General features: G+C 35.3%; 1 protein-coding gene across 1 annotated transcript in view; it reads right to left on the reverse strand.

Moving 5' to 3' along the window:
• KIF14 (kinesin family member 14) overlaps nt 1-17,386 on the reverse strand; it is a 28,694-nt gene extending 11,308 nt beyond the window's left edge. The window contains exons 1-20 of the mRNA XM_009702805.1: nt 16,275-17,386; nt 15,641-15,895; nt 14,082-14,169; nt 11,785-11,883; nt 10,117-10,169; nt 9,742-9,772; nt 9,305-9,412; nt 8,081-8,197; nt 7,334-7,452; nt 6,841-7,013; nt 6,345-6,492; nt 6,184-6,247; nt 5,788-5,972; nt 4,910-5,012; nt 4,534-4,694; nt 3,559-3,706; nt 2,681-2,833; nt 1,947-2,073; nt 1,233-1,326; nt 17-155 (exon numbers count right to left, since the gene is read on the reverse strand). Coding sequence (XP_009701107.1) covers nt 17-155; nt 1,233-1,326; nt 1,947-2,073; nt 2,681-2,833; nt 3,559-3,706; nt 4,534-4,694; nt 4,910-5,012; nt 5,788-5,972; nt 6,184-6,247; nt 6,345-6,492; nt 6,841-7,013; nt 7,334-7,452; nt 8,081-8,197; nt 9,305-9,412; nt 9,742-9,772; nt 10,117-10,169; nt 11,785-11,883; nt 14,082-14,169; nt 15,641-15,895; nt 16,275-17,386 — 3,477 coding nt within the window. The remainder of the gene's footprint in view (nt 1-16; nt 156-1,232; nt 1,327-1,946; nt 2,074-2,680; nt 2,834-3,558; nt 3,707-4,533; nt 4,695-4,909; nt 5,013-5,787; nt 5,973-6,183; nt 6,248-6,344; nt 6,493-6,840; nt 7,014-7,333; nt 7,453-8,080; nt 8,198-9,304; nt 9,413-9,741; nt 9,773-10,116; nt 10,170-11,784; nt 11,884-14,081; nt 14,170-15,640; nt 15,896-16,274) is intronic.
• Nucleotides 17,387-18,607: the final 1,221 nt, after the last annotated feature.

Consider the following 18,607-nt stretch of genomic DNA (forward strand, 5'->3'; position numbering starts at 1 on the left):
TTCAGTTGTTACTGACCTCATAGAGTTCTTTCATTGCTGCTAGTTTGCATTCAAATTTCTCTAGGCTCCAGAAAGTTGCTATTCCCAGTTTGATGTTACGAACCTGCACCTGAACAGAAGACACTGTTCCTGTTTTATCATCAATTTTGTCGTGCCTAAGAATTTGAGAAAGTTTAAATAAAAGAAAAAAATAAAGAACATTATTCACACTGTGAAGATAAACAAGGTACTTGTAACTAGTATTATACAGAGAATAAAAATGTGATTACAAACACAGAAATTGCTTCAGACATCATGTATCTCAAACCCCCCCCACACACACACATTAGCGTACCCATTAAAACTATTTTTATGTAAAGGAAAAAAGAAATCCCTGCATCAGAGATAGAAGTAGATGCTAGCATACAAATTCCTGGCTCTCAAGAAACTCAGAACCAAACACATGCTACAGAATCCTACTAGCAGGGTTCTTCTTGAAGGATTTGAAAAGACAACATCCGAAAAACACAGCAATACATACACCTACTAGAAAGTCCTAGCTTGCCTGCATTTACAGTAGCATTTCTTCTAAAATTATGCAGAGTTTCCTCTGCACTAATATATCTCTGCTCACACTAAGAACATCCAACCAATATGCAGATCCACTTCTAGAACACTTTTCAGCTATGACTGACAAGTAGCACAGCATAGCAAGAGATCTGTGGAGCAAAACAACTGGGTCGCAAACACTCAATATCCCCTGTACGTATATTCTGAGGCTTTTACTTTGAACTACCTTCTGTTGTGGTCCTGTGAACTGAGCACCTCCTAGTAGCTGGCACATATTCCCCAGGTTAGTTTTGTCCAAAAAGAATGCAGTGCTTGTGCTTTGGGACCACTTGAATATGTGAACCAAAGCAAGATGGACATGGTCATCAGAAGATTCACCTCTACAGCACGCTCAATCCCAAATTAATTATCTGTAGATATACCTTTAAAATCCTTGATCTAAAATTCAAATTTGAAATTCACATTTCAAACTAACAAGGCTAAACTACACATTTAACTAAAGCTAGTTTGGAAAAGTGATTTATCACGTTCGATTTAACAAAACTGTCAAAAGAAAAAACAAACAGCTCGCTGCACATTCAGAATCCACCCCCCAATTACACATACTTTTTTTTATATATATATATACATATATATATATACACACACACACCCCCTTATAATTAACCAACTCAGATACTCACCTGTAGAAAACCGTGTTTTTCCCTAATTCACTGCTAATGGTGTTGGCCTCTTTGATCATCACAGATAGTTTCAGAGAATTCCAGTTAAGTGGAACTAATAAAGAATATAGCACATAATGATTAAGTGGATCAAACAATGTGATGCAACAACTTCAGGGTTTAAACAAAAACAAACAAAAAAACAGGGGTAAAAAAGAAACCACAACAAAAAACTTCAATGGAATTTAGCCAACAACAGTTCTGTGAATTCCCAATACATTGGGAAAAAATGACCCTCCTAGCCAAAATAGCGCTTTATAAAAGGTCAGGAAAAAGGTATTTCAGAAATAGAGGCATAACACCTGACATTATATATTAGTCTGAGATAGGAAACTAAACAGAATCCATTCTGTTACTGCAGTTTCCCCAATGAGTTAACACCTAACCAGCTCAGTCAGATGGGGGGAAGGACTTTTAAGTAATTTGGGTAAATACAGACTACACGTATATCCACTTAACCACCCTGACTGTGACTATAACAGAGCTCTTAGCACAGTCTGATAATACACAGCTTCTAAATAGAAAGGATCATAGCAGCCAAAAGGCTCTTCTCCTTCAGGATCGTTAGAGAAGTGTTAAAGAAAGAGAAAACACTCTGGGATCCACATCCACTAAATCCAAGCCCACCGACTGAAGAAGTCAGTATTGCCGTGGCAACATTATGTATAGACTTACCAGTCATAGTTTTATTCCCACTTCCACGATTCTTCTGAAGGGTGTGTATTTCTTCAGCAATCTTCTGCTTCTCAGCTTCCAGAGCTTCAAGTATCTTTGCATGATGAATAGTATGATCTTCTAGAGCCTGGTGAGTGGGATGAGAGAAAAAAATATAAAAAATCTGAAGCTCTTAGTGTTGTTTATGGAAGCAAAATTTTTTTGTTGCTGTCATTTTAAAGGTTCTCAGGACAGAATGAAATTTATATTGGACATCTGCTATATCAATACGAAACCCTTAATCTCCAAACTCCAACAGTTTTCTGGTTTTGCTTAGATATTGTTACACTTAAAAAAAATACTGGAATTAATTTTTTAAGAAGTTGTTTGTTTTTAAGTTATATTTTTTGCAACAGTCAGATATATATGAACACCAGCCAAAAACCAGTCATTACTTACATTAATGCCTGAAGTCATAACTTCTGGCACAGGCAATAGTCACTAAAGTTTGGTAGATGAACAAAACTGTCCATGTTACATAAGAAATAAGGTCAGCATTAGTTTATCCCCAAATTTAATACAATATCATACTTAAAGTGTAAACAAAACATCTGTTCTTTTGCATAAAATCACATAGAAGAAAAATATTTCAGTAACATGTAATTTACAATTATTTATTCAAAACAAACAACAACAAAAAAGGATCACCACAAACAAGCCACAGTTTATCACCAAAAAGCTTTTTTTAAAATTACCTGCTTGGTAGCTAAGGTCTCCATTTCTAAACGCTTCTTATTGAAATGTAGTTCTAGCTCAAGATTTTGCTTTGCCTTCTCTAGCTCCTGTATTTTAGTTGCAGCTTTTTGGTTATTCAGTTCTTGGATTTGCTTCTTACGAGATTCTTCTCTCTAATATAAAAAAGGACAGATGAGAGGTGGTATACCATTTCTGTAGCATTTCTGATCCATCCCTTAGGCAGATATAAAAGTTTGTTTTCACTTCAACACATTTAAAACATGCAGCCCCCGTGGACTACTCAGCCTAGTGTCAGCAATGAAATGTTATATCCCAGTTCACAGACATCACATTGTATCTTCTATAGCACGTTTAAGAAACAAGATACTTCATCATTTTTATTTTTTTACCATGATGTATTACTCTATGTTGACATGCATATTGTAAAAGTATTGAAAAGACTAACAACAAAGTAGCATGCAAACTTGGAAGAAAAAAGCCATATTAACTAAAATACTGTAGTAATTTAAAAGTCTCATAGAATAAATTAGATTTCATAGGGATTTTTCTTCTCATACAAGTTACACCCTCAGATTCATACTGGATTAACATTTTAGTTCCTGACTAGTTTTATAAACCAAAATTCCTAGAATAATTCTGAAGGGGATACTGACTTTGCAACTTCTTGTGTTAGTAAGGCTGATTTTTGTTTTTTTGGTTTTTTTTTAAAAAAAAGAAGAATGAGCCTTAGCATTCCCTAAGTCAGTGTTATCATATGCAAAACAAAAAAAACCCAAACTAGAACAAACCCATCCAAACAACAAACAAATAGAAAGCCCATACTAAAGCATCTGTTTTATTTTGATACATTTTATGTAATGATTCAATGGCAACTTACCACCTCTGCTTCCAGTGATTTTATTTTGCTTTCATAAGCTTCTTTTTGTGAGGTTAGTTCTTGCTGAACCATCTCTTTTGCAATTTGGACACTTTGCATCATTTCTTCCTTGGCTTTGAGTCGTGCCTCTTCAATTTCTGATTCAAGCCTACAAGTGGAAGTATCATACATTTGGAATACTGTATTTAATCTCTTATAGGTTGCACAGAGATTATAATCTTCTCTTCTATCATGTGAGAAGCCTCCAATTTTAACAGCAATAATATGAGTGTTTGATTTGCTTTTTAAAACCAATTTTTATACTTTACCTAGATATTTTCTATTTCATAGGGAAAATGTAGACACTGGTAAAGATGGAAGACACTCCAGAATTTTAAAGTCCACTTAATTTCCATATTTATTTTCTTATGCATCTTTCACAAAATTAAGAATTATAATAGAAACTCACTAAACCACATTAAGACGCAGACAAGTAAATTTTAAGTCAAGTATTGCAGTTTAATAACTCCCAAGAATGAAGCAAGCACAACTAACAACTAACTAAGTTCTCCACCATCACAGAAGACCAAGGTTGTAACTTTGGGTTCTCATTTTCCTAAGGCATTTGCTTTTCAGGTTTTAAATCTCTCTAAAACATCAAAAGTCAATTTCAGACTCATTATGTGCATGGACAAAAATGTAACTGAAGAGATACACTGCTCTGAGAACCTCTGGAGCTCAGTGTTTCTTTAATAGCGGTCTAACTTCTTGACAACTGGACTAAATTGTGATCACACCTTAGAGGTATACATTCATTTCAGATAAGTCTGGGACTTCCATTTCCATTATAAATAGAGTTGACAATAACCTTGCTATTTTCCAACTTTGCCTTACTGTGAAATAATTAGTAACCTTCAGTTTCTTATTTCTTAAACTTATCACACAGATGCATTAACAACTGCATTTATTTTTAGAACAAGAAGATACAATACTTACTGTGTTCTCTGTGCAATAAGCAGTTCATTCTTTGCAAATTCAAAATCTTTTGGACCATCGTGCAAAAACATAGTCCCACAAGATGGCCTTTTAACTTTCTGAACTTCTGCTGGATGATTAAACCTGAAATAATGGTCTCCCCCAAGGATCACTCGATCACCCTATTGGGAAAGGGGGAAAAATTTTGTTCTAAAACTTTGACTTAAGGAAATTTACAGTGCTTAAAACATAACAGATGAGGCTAGAAATCAGCGAGGAAGAGAAATATTTACGGTTTCAGAGCCTTCTAAGAAATCCTGCAGCCTGAACTTGTAATATTAACAAAGCAAGGAAATTCACACATGCACATATTACTATTACTAAATCAATTACTTACATGATGCAGAACTGTTGGGTCTAAAATGCATTTCCCATTTACATATGTCTTTGCTTCTCTAAGTGGAATAATACTCACTTTGCCAATGGTATTTTTTATAACACTGAAAAAAAGAAACATTTGCAATATCAGTAGCTCATGTTAACTGCAAATTTTGTTTAATAGACTAAAATTCATGCTTTAGATAGTGTCTTGTTTTTTTTTTCTAGATGTGGCTTGTCTTCATACTATTTAGCTACAACATACATAATTAATAACTGACCACCTACATTTTGGAAGAGAATAACTATTTAAATTTATGAAGAATCTACTGCTAAAAAATTACTACAATACTCCATCATCTGAGCATTTCTTTGATAATGTTTAATTTCCCAACATACTCGCATCTTTCATGTTTTTAGTAATTGATTAGTTCAAGTTTCTTATGGCTTTTTGTCTAGGATCGATTGCATGGAATGCATTTTAAACAATATTTCTGCAATATGGCCAAGTTGCTCTCTATTTTTAGTTTTAATTAAGAACTGTCAAAGCATTTCACCTTTCCATTAAACTTAATGTAATAGCATTATCACACAGCATCATTTGATCAGGTCCTTCTCCAGCATTTCTGCACAAATAGAAAATTTTGCTACATGAATGAACTGAACAAAGAAGTTGAACTACCTTGGTTAACAGATTTCTAGAGGGAACAGAAGGAAGTTACCTTAATCACTGAACAGGACAAAGATTATCCCTAAACAGTATTTCCCTGGTTAGAAAACCATATTTTGTAACTGCCAGAATGAAGACCGACTCAAAAAGAAAAGGGTGAGGAAAAAAAAAAAAACACCACAAACATTTCCTGCTCTCACTTCAAGTATAAAAAGAATACTACATACCAATGGTCATCAGCAATTAGCACTCCGGAAAGCTGGATATCATGTTTTGAATTTGGCATATACCTTCCAACTGTAGTTTCTCCTTCTTTGATCATATACAACAGCACCTCAGAAAGCTGAGGATCTTCATTCAGATTGACAAGGTTTGGTAAATGATTGTCCATTTTGAATGCAATTCCTGCTTTCTAGATAAAAGAGAGTTCTGCATAAAAACACAGTTTACTTTGTGCATTCAAATACCTATATTACATTTTTCTAAGAAATCACAGTAGTCCATTAAAAGAATAGCATTAAGGAAACCAAATCTTACAACTACTCTAATTTTTCCGCAAGGCTTGCTGATTAGATTTTCTGTACTATCTCCTATAGAAAGTGCAGTGAAGAAAGAAAATGCACCTGCAATTCTTTTATATCTTCTAATTTTCTTTTTTCTGCTTGTTCAAATTTTTCTTTCCAGGCCCTTAATATATTAAATAATACAACATGTTAGAAGAAGAGTTACAGCATATACATTTTACCATTTCTATTTCAAAGTAAGACATTAACAACAGCCCGACCTTTGCATTTCTGCCATGTCCCTCTCCTGCTGGTGCAATTTTACCCTCAAAGATGTGATTTCCTGCAAATAACGTCTGTATTTTTCAGGATCAGTGTTCAGAGCGCTTTTCTGAGCTGCCTTCAGTTTTTGAATTTCAGCTTTCAATTCTACATTAGACAAACCAGACACACAGTACACATAAGAAATGAAGACAGAAAATAGGGTTGAAACATTTCAGTATGATACTAGAAAGTTTATCCTGTTATTTAATTAACAAGAAACACCTTTCCCCATTCCAAGTTCTCATATATAGTCTAAGATATTATCTTAACATTGGGAAAAAAGTTCATAAGGAAGAATAATATTAAAAGGAAGATATCATAGGTTGTATTAGCCTAGTTGACAACTGGTCAGTCAACACAACAGATCATTAGTAGTAACAACTGTTATGCAGCAATGAAGTTAAACACACATGCAAATGAAAAGCCCTGAAAGACTGCAGATATCAGCCTAACCTCTGATTAGCTTGGCATTCACATCTTCATTTACTTTAGCGATGTTGATAATTGAACAAGCTTGTTTTGCATAGCGAAGGGTGCTGAGTGTTTCTTCTGTACTGCTGGCAGCTGGACTTACTGTGGCAATCATAGCAGTTTGTGAATTTCCACCAAGACTTTCCTTTAACAACCTTCATTTGACAGGAGAGTAGAAGTCAATCCCTGGCCCTCGCATTGAAAGAAAAATTAAACTTCTCAATCTGAACAGATTAAATACAAAATATCTAGGGTCTTGCTACTTATTTGAGAGTGATTGTTCGCTACTTAAAAAGACAAACCAAGGTCCTGTTTGTTCTTTACCTGATGCAACAGGCTAATTTCTTCCCTCCATAGGATCATTTGGGAGAGAGGGAGGGAGGAAAGGAGGGGAAGTGATGCCCTTTAATAGAAGTGGAATCCACAATCTGAGAAAGCCTTTACTTCTATAGAAAAAATTCTGAAGCGTACATACCAAGTAAGGACAGATTCTCGGTAAGGAATGAAAGTTTTCCTTCCATTTCGAGATTGTTTAGAGAGTGCAGAAATAACCTTTCCAAGGGTTAACAGTGATTTATTGATACTCACACCCTCCTACACGAAGCAAAAAAAAAAATAATACAGTTATATTTTCTTGTGTGATGTTATTGACTGTAGATTTAATTGTGCTTATTCATTATATGGTACAGATGTACCACATGAAATGTCATCACTGATTAAAAGACAGCAGTAAGATGCAAGAGTAGCCTAGAAGATCTTCATTTGGAAAGAACCGAGACCCTGGCTTTAAAATAAGCAGCATTAAGAACCATCAAACTTATGAAGGCAGCTTGAAAGAAAGTCTCTTATTAGAAACTCTATTTACTTAAGTCCCCCTCAAAAAAGGGGCAAGCCCCAACTCCGTGCAATATGCGATTCATGATTTGGAAAGTCATGCAGATAGTTTTTCTCCTTATTCCTTTTAAAGGATCATTAGGCCTGCATAGCACTGAGAGCGCTGTCATAAGTGAGATCTGACCTGCCATACTGCACAGTCAAAACAGCTTCTTAGGGCCATCCACCCTCACTAGCAAAATGCTACGCAATACTTACAGCATAAGGGCTACATATCCTGTTATAACTACAGTTCCTGCCCAAGAGTCCTGGTAGGTAAGGAGGCTTTAGAGTTTAGGGACATTCTTCGGAGCCGATACTTTTTTGCAGATTTCTAATCTTGGTTTACCTTCAGCCTTTCTCCAGTGGTCTGAGCTGTTGAGCAGCATTCACTGCCAGCTAGATCAATTAGATTTATGTGACTGGTAAGCCTACGATCACATTGCTCTTCATCCACAAATTCTACCTGGAAAAAAGGGAGAAGTTTATATTCGAATCAAAATAGAAAGCCTGAGGACAAGCAGAAATCTAACAAGCTGTTCACTTTAAATATGTAAAAAATTGACACTTCTATTTACTTTTTGACAGGATACCTTCACGTACATCCCTTGAAAGAGATCAAGTTCAGACTTTTAACCACAGTATCAATTGTTTGCTGTTGAATAACTGTACAAGCATAAACTGCAAACACAACAGATTAGCAGACTATGGGTTTGCATCTGAAGTTTGACTATTGCAGCTATCAAATAGCCATGGAAATGAATAAGCTGTTACTGACTTAGACCAACAAAGATCAGCTAAGTAGCCAGTGGAAAAGTCTCAGGACTAGTTCTGACAGAAAAGAAATAATCTAGTGGTGAGAATGGTGAGGGGAAGAAGGAAGGAGAAGATTAGGAAATTGGGCTGAAAAAGTAAACCAGCCAAGAACAAAAAAAAAAGTTATTTGTGAATAGAGAAAATTGACAGACTGTACATTTCTGAGGAGCACTACCCATTTCACTTCCGTTTTCAGGCTCATCTCACTAAGTGAGGTTTTGCCTCTTGCACATCTGTAAGTCAGATGAGGAGTTGTTGTCCCTACATCCTGGAGACGCATGGGTGAGAGAGGCATCCTCAAGCAGGGAAACATTTACTCAGTGAACTGTGTTGAAACTAAGCAGAAACTGCATCTCCTACCATTGCCCAGCTCATCACCTGAGCAAGTCAGCACAGCTATCCAACTCACATAGCCTAACCTTAGAAGCTAAGACGTGTTGGTAGCAGCGCAAAATTAGGTCTGGCCTCAATTTGGCTTCCAGTTACATCTCAAAACTCACACTCAGAAGCTTGGAACTACTCTCAGATCCGCCAGTCTAGACATATTTATATTGCTGCTATATATATATGTAGCACAGAGACATCAGAATCTACTCAAAGCATGTAAAATAAAACAAGTTTTACTGTGTAGAAAGACATGTTAAAATGTCCCATGCTTTACTCATCTTCTTGAAGTATATTCTCACAACGATTTCCTAGGCAATGCACAAAACATTTTACTACCCGATTTGAACAGACATAAAACACCCAGCAATACCTTGGTTTGCGTCATGACAAGGGTGAAGACAGAATGAGATCTAGAGCTCTTGTCATTCATTACTGTAGCAGCTGTTGCTCTCTGCTTATTTCCTAGTTCAAGCCAACTCTGTAAGAGATAAAAGTTAGGATGTGAGACCAAAAACTACTTGGGTAGTTAACTGAAAATTAAAACATTTGCAAATAAAGTTATTAACCCAAATGACTAAAGGAGGAATTAAAACTTAAGTTTAAGAGATAACCACGTGAAGAGTGACACTTGCCTGTATGCATCTACTTAGCTCCATTACATAGGACTAGTCTCCATTATCCTTTTACAAAATCAGTTGAAATCCCATAGATTACTGGGCAGTCTGTAAAGCATTTTCTTCCCATCCATGGAATATAGTTTTCAGCAGAAACACTTGTATTCCCTTTCAGTAACCAAATAACTCTTACCTGGATATCAGAGTAAGAACTGACAACATTCCTAAGGTGGGGGAAAAAGAACAGTTTGGGTTCAGACTGTTTTCTTTCTACAGTTTTCCCTCCTGCCCGAGTTCTGAAACATTTCCCCAATTATGGACAAAATACAAATATACCATGAAAGCTCCAGTTGTCTTGAGATTTCCACACACTTCTTTCACTAAAGCAATACACTGAAGGAAATATGTCGAGCTAGACATAAGTACACATTCTTCTAAAACTACATGATACTAAGATCTTGCCTAATTTACTTGTGAGTACACAAGCTTTCACAGAGCCTCAAGATAATAACACACTCTTTCAGGATTATACCATACATCTATTAAAACGAGAACAGTTAAGACTTACACTGTCAGGCCTTCCACATATGGTCCTAACACCGGATGTTCTCTTACACGAAGCTAGTGAGAATAATTTTAAAAGAAAAATTATTAGGAGTGCATTAGTTAGACCTAGCACTTAGGAATATCTTAAGAGAAAATCTATTTACACTGTATGACATTTATCATCAACAAAGCTTAGCATGAATCATCTAGAACAATATTTTCAGGAAAATACCTACAACTGAATTTTTCCAGCTGCCTGAGAAATCACAGCTGACTGCACCAGGCCATTGCCCACAGAGCTAACTGCAAGAACAGGTATCTTACATAAGGTATTTACATAAATTTAAAAAAAAAAAAAAAGCTTTTCTGCAACATAAATATATTATGTTCCCAGAATAAATAGCTTAGCTCAAAGTCACCAACAAAACCCAGATGAAAGTACTCCTACTATAAACAGGACAGTATAGTCTTTACTTCTATATAACAAGTCTACATAAGTCCCAGTTTAGGATAAAGGACTTACTTCAACAGCAGGTTGAACGCAGTATATCTTCTTTATCATAAACTAATACTCACAGTTTACACACAAGTGGCCAGTATAGTGCTTAATGTGTCAAAGTACAGAAAGTACGCTTTTTTTAATAAATCAGACAGGATAAATTCCTTCCCTACATCTCCTACTTAACACAAATTTATGATTTTACATATTCTAACACATAAGTGTTAAAAACTAGCTAAACTAGTTTAACTAGTGATCCTTAACTAGTTAATCAGGCCACTGATTTCCCCATCCCTCCCTGTCCCACTCCCCCAAGTTCTTGGGAAACCACCAACCAACTGCAAACAAACAAAAAAAACCAAACCAAAACAAAAACCAACCAAATAAAAAAACACCAACAGAAAAAATAACTCCCTGACAGTCCCATGGCTCTAAGCAGTAAATAATCCAGGGCAAAGAATCCAAAAGATATTACCCAACTTGGTGCTAAGCTCTTACATGGCAGTAGTTTTCTGTAGCTGGGCTATGTAAATACACAGAGGAAGCAAAGTGGAGAAAAATTTTCCCCTTGCTAATATTAACATTTTTTTCATGGACTGCAATTAGATATGTAGAGTCAGTGGCAGCAGATAAACAATACACAGATATTTTCAGAAAGCGAATGGACATTTCAGTAGTGCTGAGAACTGATGAGACCAAGGGATCGAATACAGTTAGGCAAATACTTCCCCCTCCACCCCTCGTCCAACCACTATTGGAAGCCTCCTGACATTATCATCCTTCCATTTTAGAACTCCATCTAAATTACAAGATTATAACTCAAATTATATTGCACAGCAGGCTTTTAATATAATCTGTAGTAATATTCCAAGAGACTTTTTATGAAGGCTGATAAGATCATCTTCATTTTGCAGATAAGGAGAGATGTTAACAACAATTTTGAGAGATTCTACTGAATCTTTTGTTTCTATTTCAACAAGTTTTTTTTTTGCTTAGCATTGCTGAAGTGCCAAGCAATTTGCTTGAAGTCATATACTGAGATTTATTTTTTTTTACTTGAATCCCATTATTCACAAGCTAAGCTACTTAGATAACAAAACAATGATCACTTGTCATTTGTGCATTTTTGTTTACAGAATAGGTGCCCTTACTTTGAGATTGTGTATATATTCGATTCTGTGAGCAACTTACCGGTTGTTTCTTCTGTCCACTTTCAGCTTTAAAGACAAGCAAATCATGTATTTTCTCATTGTATACTTCAAAAAAGCTCATTTCAAGATGATACAAAATCTAATAAAATTAATAATAAAAGTTATTAATATAGTCCACAAAACATTTTTATCACCCTTTGTTTCAAAAATTTACCTAGACTACCAGATACTGCTATTCAGCATTACAAGCATTTGTACTGAAAGGACTGTCCAAGAGAAATTATATCCTAAACCAGGGATCTGCTATCGCTAAGAATATAATTTATTGGGATTCCATCCACAGTCATTCCCAGATGATAGCTGTCAAGCTTAAAAAAAAAAAAGTAGAGATATCCACCTCAGAAGTTTCAGTATTGGTTTTTAGTACATGCAAACATAGTTCTGTTTGCACCTGCGCTAGTCTCACTCTCTTAGGGATTGCACTTCTACAGCATGATACACGTAACAGAGAAGGCTTGGATTGATGTTGTCAACATCCTGACATAGAACAGAATGACCTAATGGAAAGATAAACCTTGATTCTACATATAATTTAAAAAAAACACACACACAAACTATCAAAAAACAAATAAAAAAACCAATAAACTTTAATAAAAAACACATCTCCTTCCTCTGAAGGCATCCAGGTCTTATTTCTTTAAAGAAAATGGAATTCTCTTTAAGAGACAAGGAGATTGGGAAAAAAAAAAAAACAAAACACAAACCACACAAACAAAAAACCCACCCCACCTAAAACACTGAAGTCAAACACAAGATTTGAGACAATTTGCAGCAACAGAATCACTTATCCACAATGCATAAGCAAAGGAATAACAAACATATCTAGCAGTTCTACATTTTTTAAGTTTTACTCCCTAGCCAAATAGGGAGTATATAAATAACCTTCTCTGATTTCTCACTATCAAATCTACTGTAGGATCAGAATATTACACGCTCACTGGTATTATGATCCAAAGACAAGAATTCAAGCATAAAGCAATAAAGAAATTTGGCATAGTTAAAAACGGAAAAGTTTGCCTGCATAAGCTTAACTGAATGTTAAGGTCTACTGACCTGCAAGTCAGTGGACAAACATAGAAAGAATACAAAGAACAGCCTTTGTCACCAGTATGTTTTCCATCAGATATTCCTCATCCAAGAGAGCATACATATAAGTTTTTAATCCTTTTCACAATTTTAAGAGACATTGATAGTTTCTATCCACAAATTATGATTTCTGTTATTACTACAGAGAGCTTTAAGTGCACAATTGAAATCTCAGGCGTTGTACTGTAGTCAAGTTGGTTCCTCAAAAGTGATTCCATACCAGAGATTCAGTCATAGAAAAGCCGTAACAACAGTCAGGCAGAAAAATAAACATACCTGAAGAATTCCCACAAACCAACCCCCTGCATACCTGCATTCTCAGTTTGGGTCTTCTTAAGACATGAAATTAGTAGTTTAAATTTTTTAGGTTAATTGTGTCTCCAGTTATGATTCTCTAAATTTACCATTGCTACACCAATTAATTGGGACAGAAACAGAATGTAACCTTTCATTAAAACACTCTGGAAATGATTACCACTTTGTTGTTTTTAAATCCATACACCATAGGTGTAGGACAGGAATTCAAATCAAAATACATTGTGATCAGATGAAGCATTCCCACCTCCTCTCAGAAGAGTTACAGAGTTATGTACGAATAAAGATCTACTCTCAAAACAGAGAAGGAAACAAAACATAATTTACAATTAAAATTTTAAAGTCTTTAAAAAAAAAAAAATCGAGGTGGGGTAGTTTTTTTTTATTATTTTCAGCAAGAATACTGAGCTAGAATACTTGAAATAGAATACTATTAAGATGTAATTTGCTTTGATCTCTGACAATGTTTAAAGATAAAAGTCATTTTTTTTGAGTTTATTTTCAATGTCTCCACTGAAAATATGAAACTCATGAGGATTTCTTTTTACCTTTCCTTACAAAAATATTATCTTGTAAGACATGCTATATAAAGGAAAGAATCCTAGTCTAGTGACACATCAAAAATATAATGCCCACACTTCTTTTTTTACATTATTGTCATTAAGGGAGCAAAACAACGTTGATTTTTACTATTTAGGGAGCACTGATAATCACAGCTATTAGCAGAAACAAGATTTGAATCAGCAAAAGAATACAGACTTTAAGAACTGGATCAGCACTAAGGTATAAAATGAAAGAATGAAACGGGTATCAAAATACTGAAATGCATCAGTTTCCTCATAATTCAATCTAAGGTCAATAGCATAAGCATTCCACCTGTTGCGTGTCCATTTGTGTTATTTGAGTGAAGAGATCTTCACAAAGTCTTGGAATTATTCCTTGGTCTTCATCAAATCCCATCATCCTGTAGTTACAAAAAACTGATAGTTTAGTCTTGTAACTCTCTAATAGCTAGTTTCAATATTAATTGCATAGCTCTAAAGTTGAAATGCCATGCTTCTAAGATACAGAAGTAATAAGCAACAGAAATAAACCTGATCTAAGTTGGTGCTTGAGTGAAGCGTTGGACAAGATGGTGTCCATAGGTCTTTTCTAATTCATCCATTGCAAAACAGGTTGAAAACCTAAGTAAAATGAAAACCCTACAACAACTGAAGAGTAAGTTGTACTAGAAACAGTAAACCTATAGACATTTGATATCCTAACATGCATGCAGTTTATATTCCCTGCACACTGCCAGTGTAGTAACCTAAGCCGCTCTCCACCTCTGGCTTAGTTTTGTCCTGTCTAGTTCTGGTACTGCAGAACACCTGTGTACTGGACTAATTCAGCTACAGTTGAGACACACACACAGCTGCACAACATAGTTGTCCACAGAAATTTGTTGTATATGCTTGACCTGAGGACACAGTTATTACTGATATTAATTTCAGCTGAGCTTAAAATACAAAGGCATGAAGGTAAGTAATTGTTTACCTGAAGGTGGAGGAAAAGAAAAGAAAGAAAAAACAGCAAACAAACAACAAATCTACAAGTAGGATAACAATTGCAATATCGAGCACATCTTTCTTTTAGGACAAGATAAATAAACTTGTCAGTAAAAATTGAGTTCCCACTTAAAAAGGAAAATCCTACCTCAGTATATCTATTATAAATTGAATAGAAACATTAAAATTATGATAAATTGAACAGAAACATTTTTGGTCCTCAACTACGTATACAGAAGTCTATAGGACCTCATGGGAATTATAAAGCTCATAGAACCAATTTTAATAGATACATGCTTGGAAACAACAGTTCACTAGGCATCCTACTGAAATATATAAACAAGGTATATAAAATCAGCTATAAACCCTCAAAACGTTACTTGTCTGAGATTATTTCATGTAAAGATTAGATTTCAAATAAGCAGCGCCACAGACATCTGGATTTTTTTTATTTATTTAAAGTTCTGAAACAGTCAGGACCATAATTAGAATGATCTCTTAAAGGTCTTGTCCAAAAAACTTAATATACCTTAGAACATGTCACTTCACACACAAAATAACTAACAGTGGTAAACAATAGCACTGGGAGAGTCTGAGAAGCTCTCAGCATTAATAAAGGTTTTTCAGCACTAAAATCTCTGGAAAGAATTTTCATTTTCTTCACTAGAAGTAGAAAGATGTCCATGTCAGATACATAAAAATATTCTACAGCTAACTTTGTCTTAATTACTATAAATATTGTTTTAAATATTTTGTATTAAATATGCAAAAAAATTTTAACACAATTCAATAACTATGAAATCTATTCCGTACAATTTATTTTCATTACTTTACATTGCATAACAATAGGCTCCCACAGAATTTCAACAATTTTTATTGAGAACTTACGTGTATGATTTTCCAGAACCAGTCTGCCCATAAGCAAAAAGACAAGTGTTATATCCCTCAAAAGCTCTTTCTAGGAGCGGCACTGCCAAAGTTTTATAAATCATTGCTTGGCTTGCAAAATTAGGATGATACTTGTCAAAAGACCAGAAAGAGAAGTCATAACTGAAGCTGTAAACTTGGTTTGTGGCTGGATTTTGTACCGTTGTCTCTGAACCACTCATGGAGATTACAGGGAGTGAGTTTTCATTTTTCTCTCTGAAAGGGAGGGGTGGAAAAAGAAAATTAAAAAGCATAACCTACATGCTTTAAGTTAGTAACATCAATCAATTGCCTTACAGAAAATAAAAAGTTTGGTAACCATTGTTAAAAAAACCACCTGTTTGATGAACAAAGTATTCAAGCTCAAAATACTTCAGCTAATGAATATGTAAAAAATAGCCCCAAATGTCTATAAAGTGAAATCAACCTCTTAATAAAATCTTTATCTTAATGTTGCATGAAATATCAGCTAATTTCAAAGTATATATTTATCCTTATTGGGTCAATGATTAAACAATTCAAAAAATACAAAGCAGGAATCAACATACACTATAAAAGCTACTATTAGCATCAGAAATAAGTCCAGGATACAAACCTGTTACTGAAAGGCCGTACACGCACAGCCACAATCACTTTGCTGTTTTCCACTTTGAAAACATCTTTCTCAGTGCTATTGCTCTCAGCTAGCGCTTCTGTATTCTCTTTTGGTTTTGAACTTCTACTCACAGAAAGAGAGCTGGAGACACTAGTTTTCTTTTGGGCTAAAATTTGAAGATGAGGTGTTTGTTTATGTGAAGCGGACAGAAATGGTTGATCCTGAGAATTGCTGTTCTTTGGTGTAAGCTTATATTCTTCTGTTGAACCTTTTGTTGGTGTCCTTGGTCTTTCCAAACTGTTATGTTTTATCAAGTGTGGTAACCTTTGCTTTCCAGTTAGCTTATTTTTATTGCCTTTTTCATTCAGTTGTTCTCCTGATAGCCTACTAATATATTTTGAGGTAACTAATTGTTCTGATTTAGGAACTTCATTTTGAAATTTGGTGTCAGCAGTGTTTGCCTTGTATTTTAAAGGTGTGCAGCTATCATTTTCACACAGACCATCAACAAAGCCAAAGGAATTCTTGCTGTTCAGGTTACACTGTAACTTTGTACTTGACTGACCCTCAGCTAACTTAAAGCTTGGTTTAACATCACGGGTATCATTATTACCAATATTATGTGGAAGTGCAATCTCGTAATTTCCTTGTGCAGCAGAGTCATTATTTTCTATTCCAGGCACAGTATTCTGATTAATTTTACTCTTCTCTACAGAGCTAGTCCTCACACGCCTCTGCAGAGTAAATCTTTTCTCTGTTTGTATATTTTCCATGCCCTGTGTTGTGTTTGTATGCAATTGCTCACTACTAAACATTGATTTTTTGCTTGCTCCAGTTCTCCTCTGGAGTGTTAATCTGCCTTCCGGTTTAAATGTAGTCAGTGTATCATCCACTCTTTTACAGGCTGAAATCACGTAGGTCCTATTTAGTTCCTCAGTCTTACTCTGAGAACATGAAAGTAGACTATGCTTTTCTTCTTCTGACAACTGTGATTTCAGTTGCTGCCCAGACTCTTTGCTGTTGGTGAGGGCATTCTGTAAAACAGTCTTCGGCAAAGTGGTAATACATTGTGCCTCAGAGGGGCTTCTTGCAGGAACTCTGTAAATTGGCATTTTGTCTTCCAGCAAATTAATATTAGTTTAAGTACAACACTTTTCCTAAAAGATTATTTCTAGTTGCTTCTTCCTAAGGAACCTGGGGAGGCAAAGCAAAATTTTTTTTTTTATGATGCTCATGTCCAGTATGAGTTTTGTTTCAGTGCATGGGGAGCTCTTTACATATACTGCAGTAAATACATGTTCCCAAACATTAACAACAATTAGTATCCTGTTTCACCTCCAGTACTTAAAAAAAAATAAATTCTTTTATATTTCAATGACTGCTTCCACCAATAATAGGCTATTTGACTCAATTTATTAAGTTCTATGGCTTGTTTCAGAAAGTAAACAAAATATCATGAAGAAGCACCAGTTGGTACAAAGAACCAGGGCTGACATCACCACCCACTACAGACTTGCCAGCTGCAATTAATTTGCTGTTAAAAGTCAACAAGAAGTCACCTGCCTTAGATCCTTGAAAAATTGCATATATGATTAACAAAAGAAGCAGATGGCCGGGGGGGGTGGAGAGAAAAGCAAGATATGAGCAAGTAACATAGAAATAACCATTTAACCAATCCTCCAATAGAAGTTTCTTTTAATGCTACATTTTTAAGTTACAGCTTTTGGCCTCCTCTCACAATTTATGCAGTTACATCCACTTCTACATGTGTTGTGACTGCACAAAGTTTTCATAGCTCAAAAGTTCTGAGGAAAGTTTCAAGAACTTCAAACCAGGGCATATTTATTGCTCAATCCAGTTTGATACAGGAAACTACTTACATGAGTTGTAAAATACTCATTTCATGGTTCCATCTGTCAGTCAGTAAATAAAGAAACATGTTTATAAGCCATGAACTGCTTTAGTGTTTTCTGAAAAGTCCATCTTTTCCATTCAGCTTTAAGATAACTAACATAAGAACAGAAGTTGTCCCCTCCTGTTGCTAAAGCCAGACCTTGCGAATATTCACAGAGCTGCTCTGCAGAAAGCTTCATCTCCCCGTTAAAAGCTCCTTCACTCTAAACCGAGGAATAAGGTTCAAGTCTTGTTAGAAGTACAGTCGTTCCTCATTCTTAATTGATTACAAATACAAAATAGAGATTAAACTCAAGTGTTCAAAGCTATGTGAAAGCGTAGGAGAAATCGATAGCTGTACTATCCTTTGGCAAACCTACCCTCTTCAGACGAGCCCCCGTAAGACTCTCGACACAGCCACAGATGTTTTACGACCGCCT

Source organism: Cariama cristata, unplaced genomic scaffold (genome assembly GCF_000690535.1).
Source record: "Cariama cristata isolate BGI_N322 unplaced genomic scaffold, ASM69053v1 scaffold3296, whole genome shotgun sequence".
NCBI classification, from domain to species: domain Eukaryota; kingdom Metazoa; phylum Chordata; class Aves; order Cariamiformes; family Cariamidae; genus Cariama; species Cariama cristata.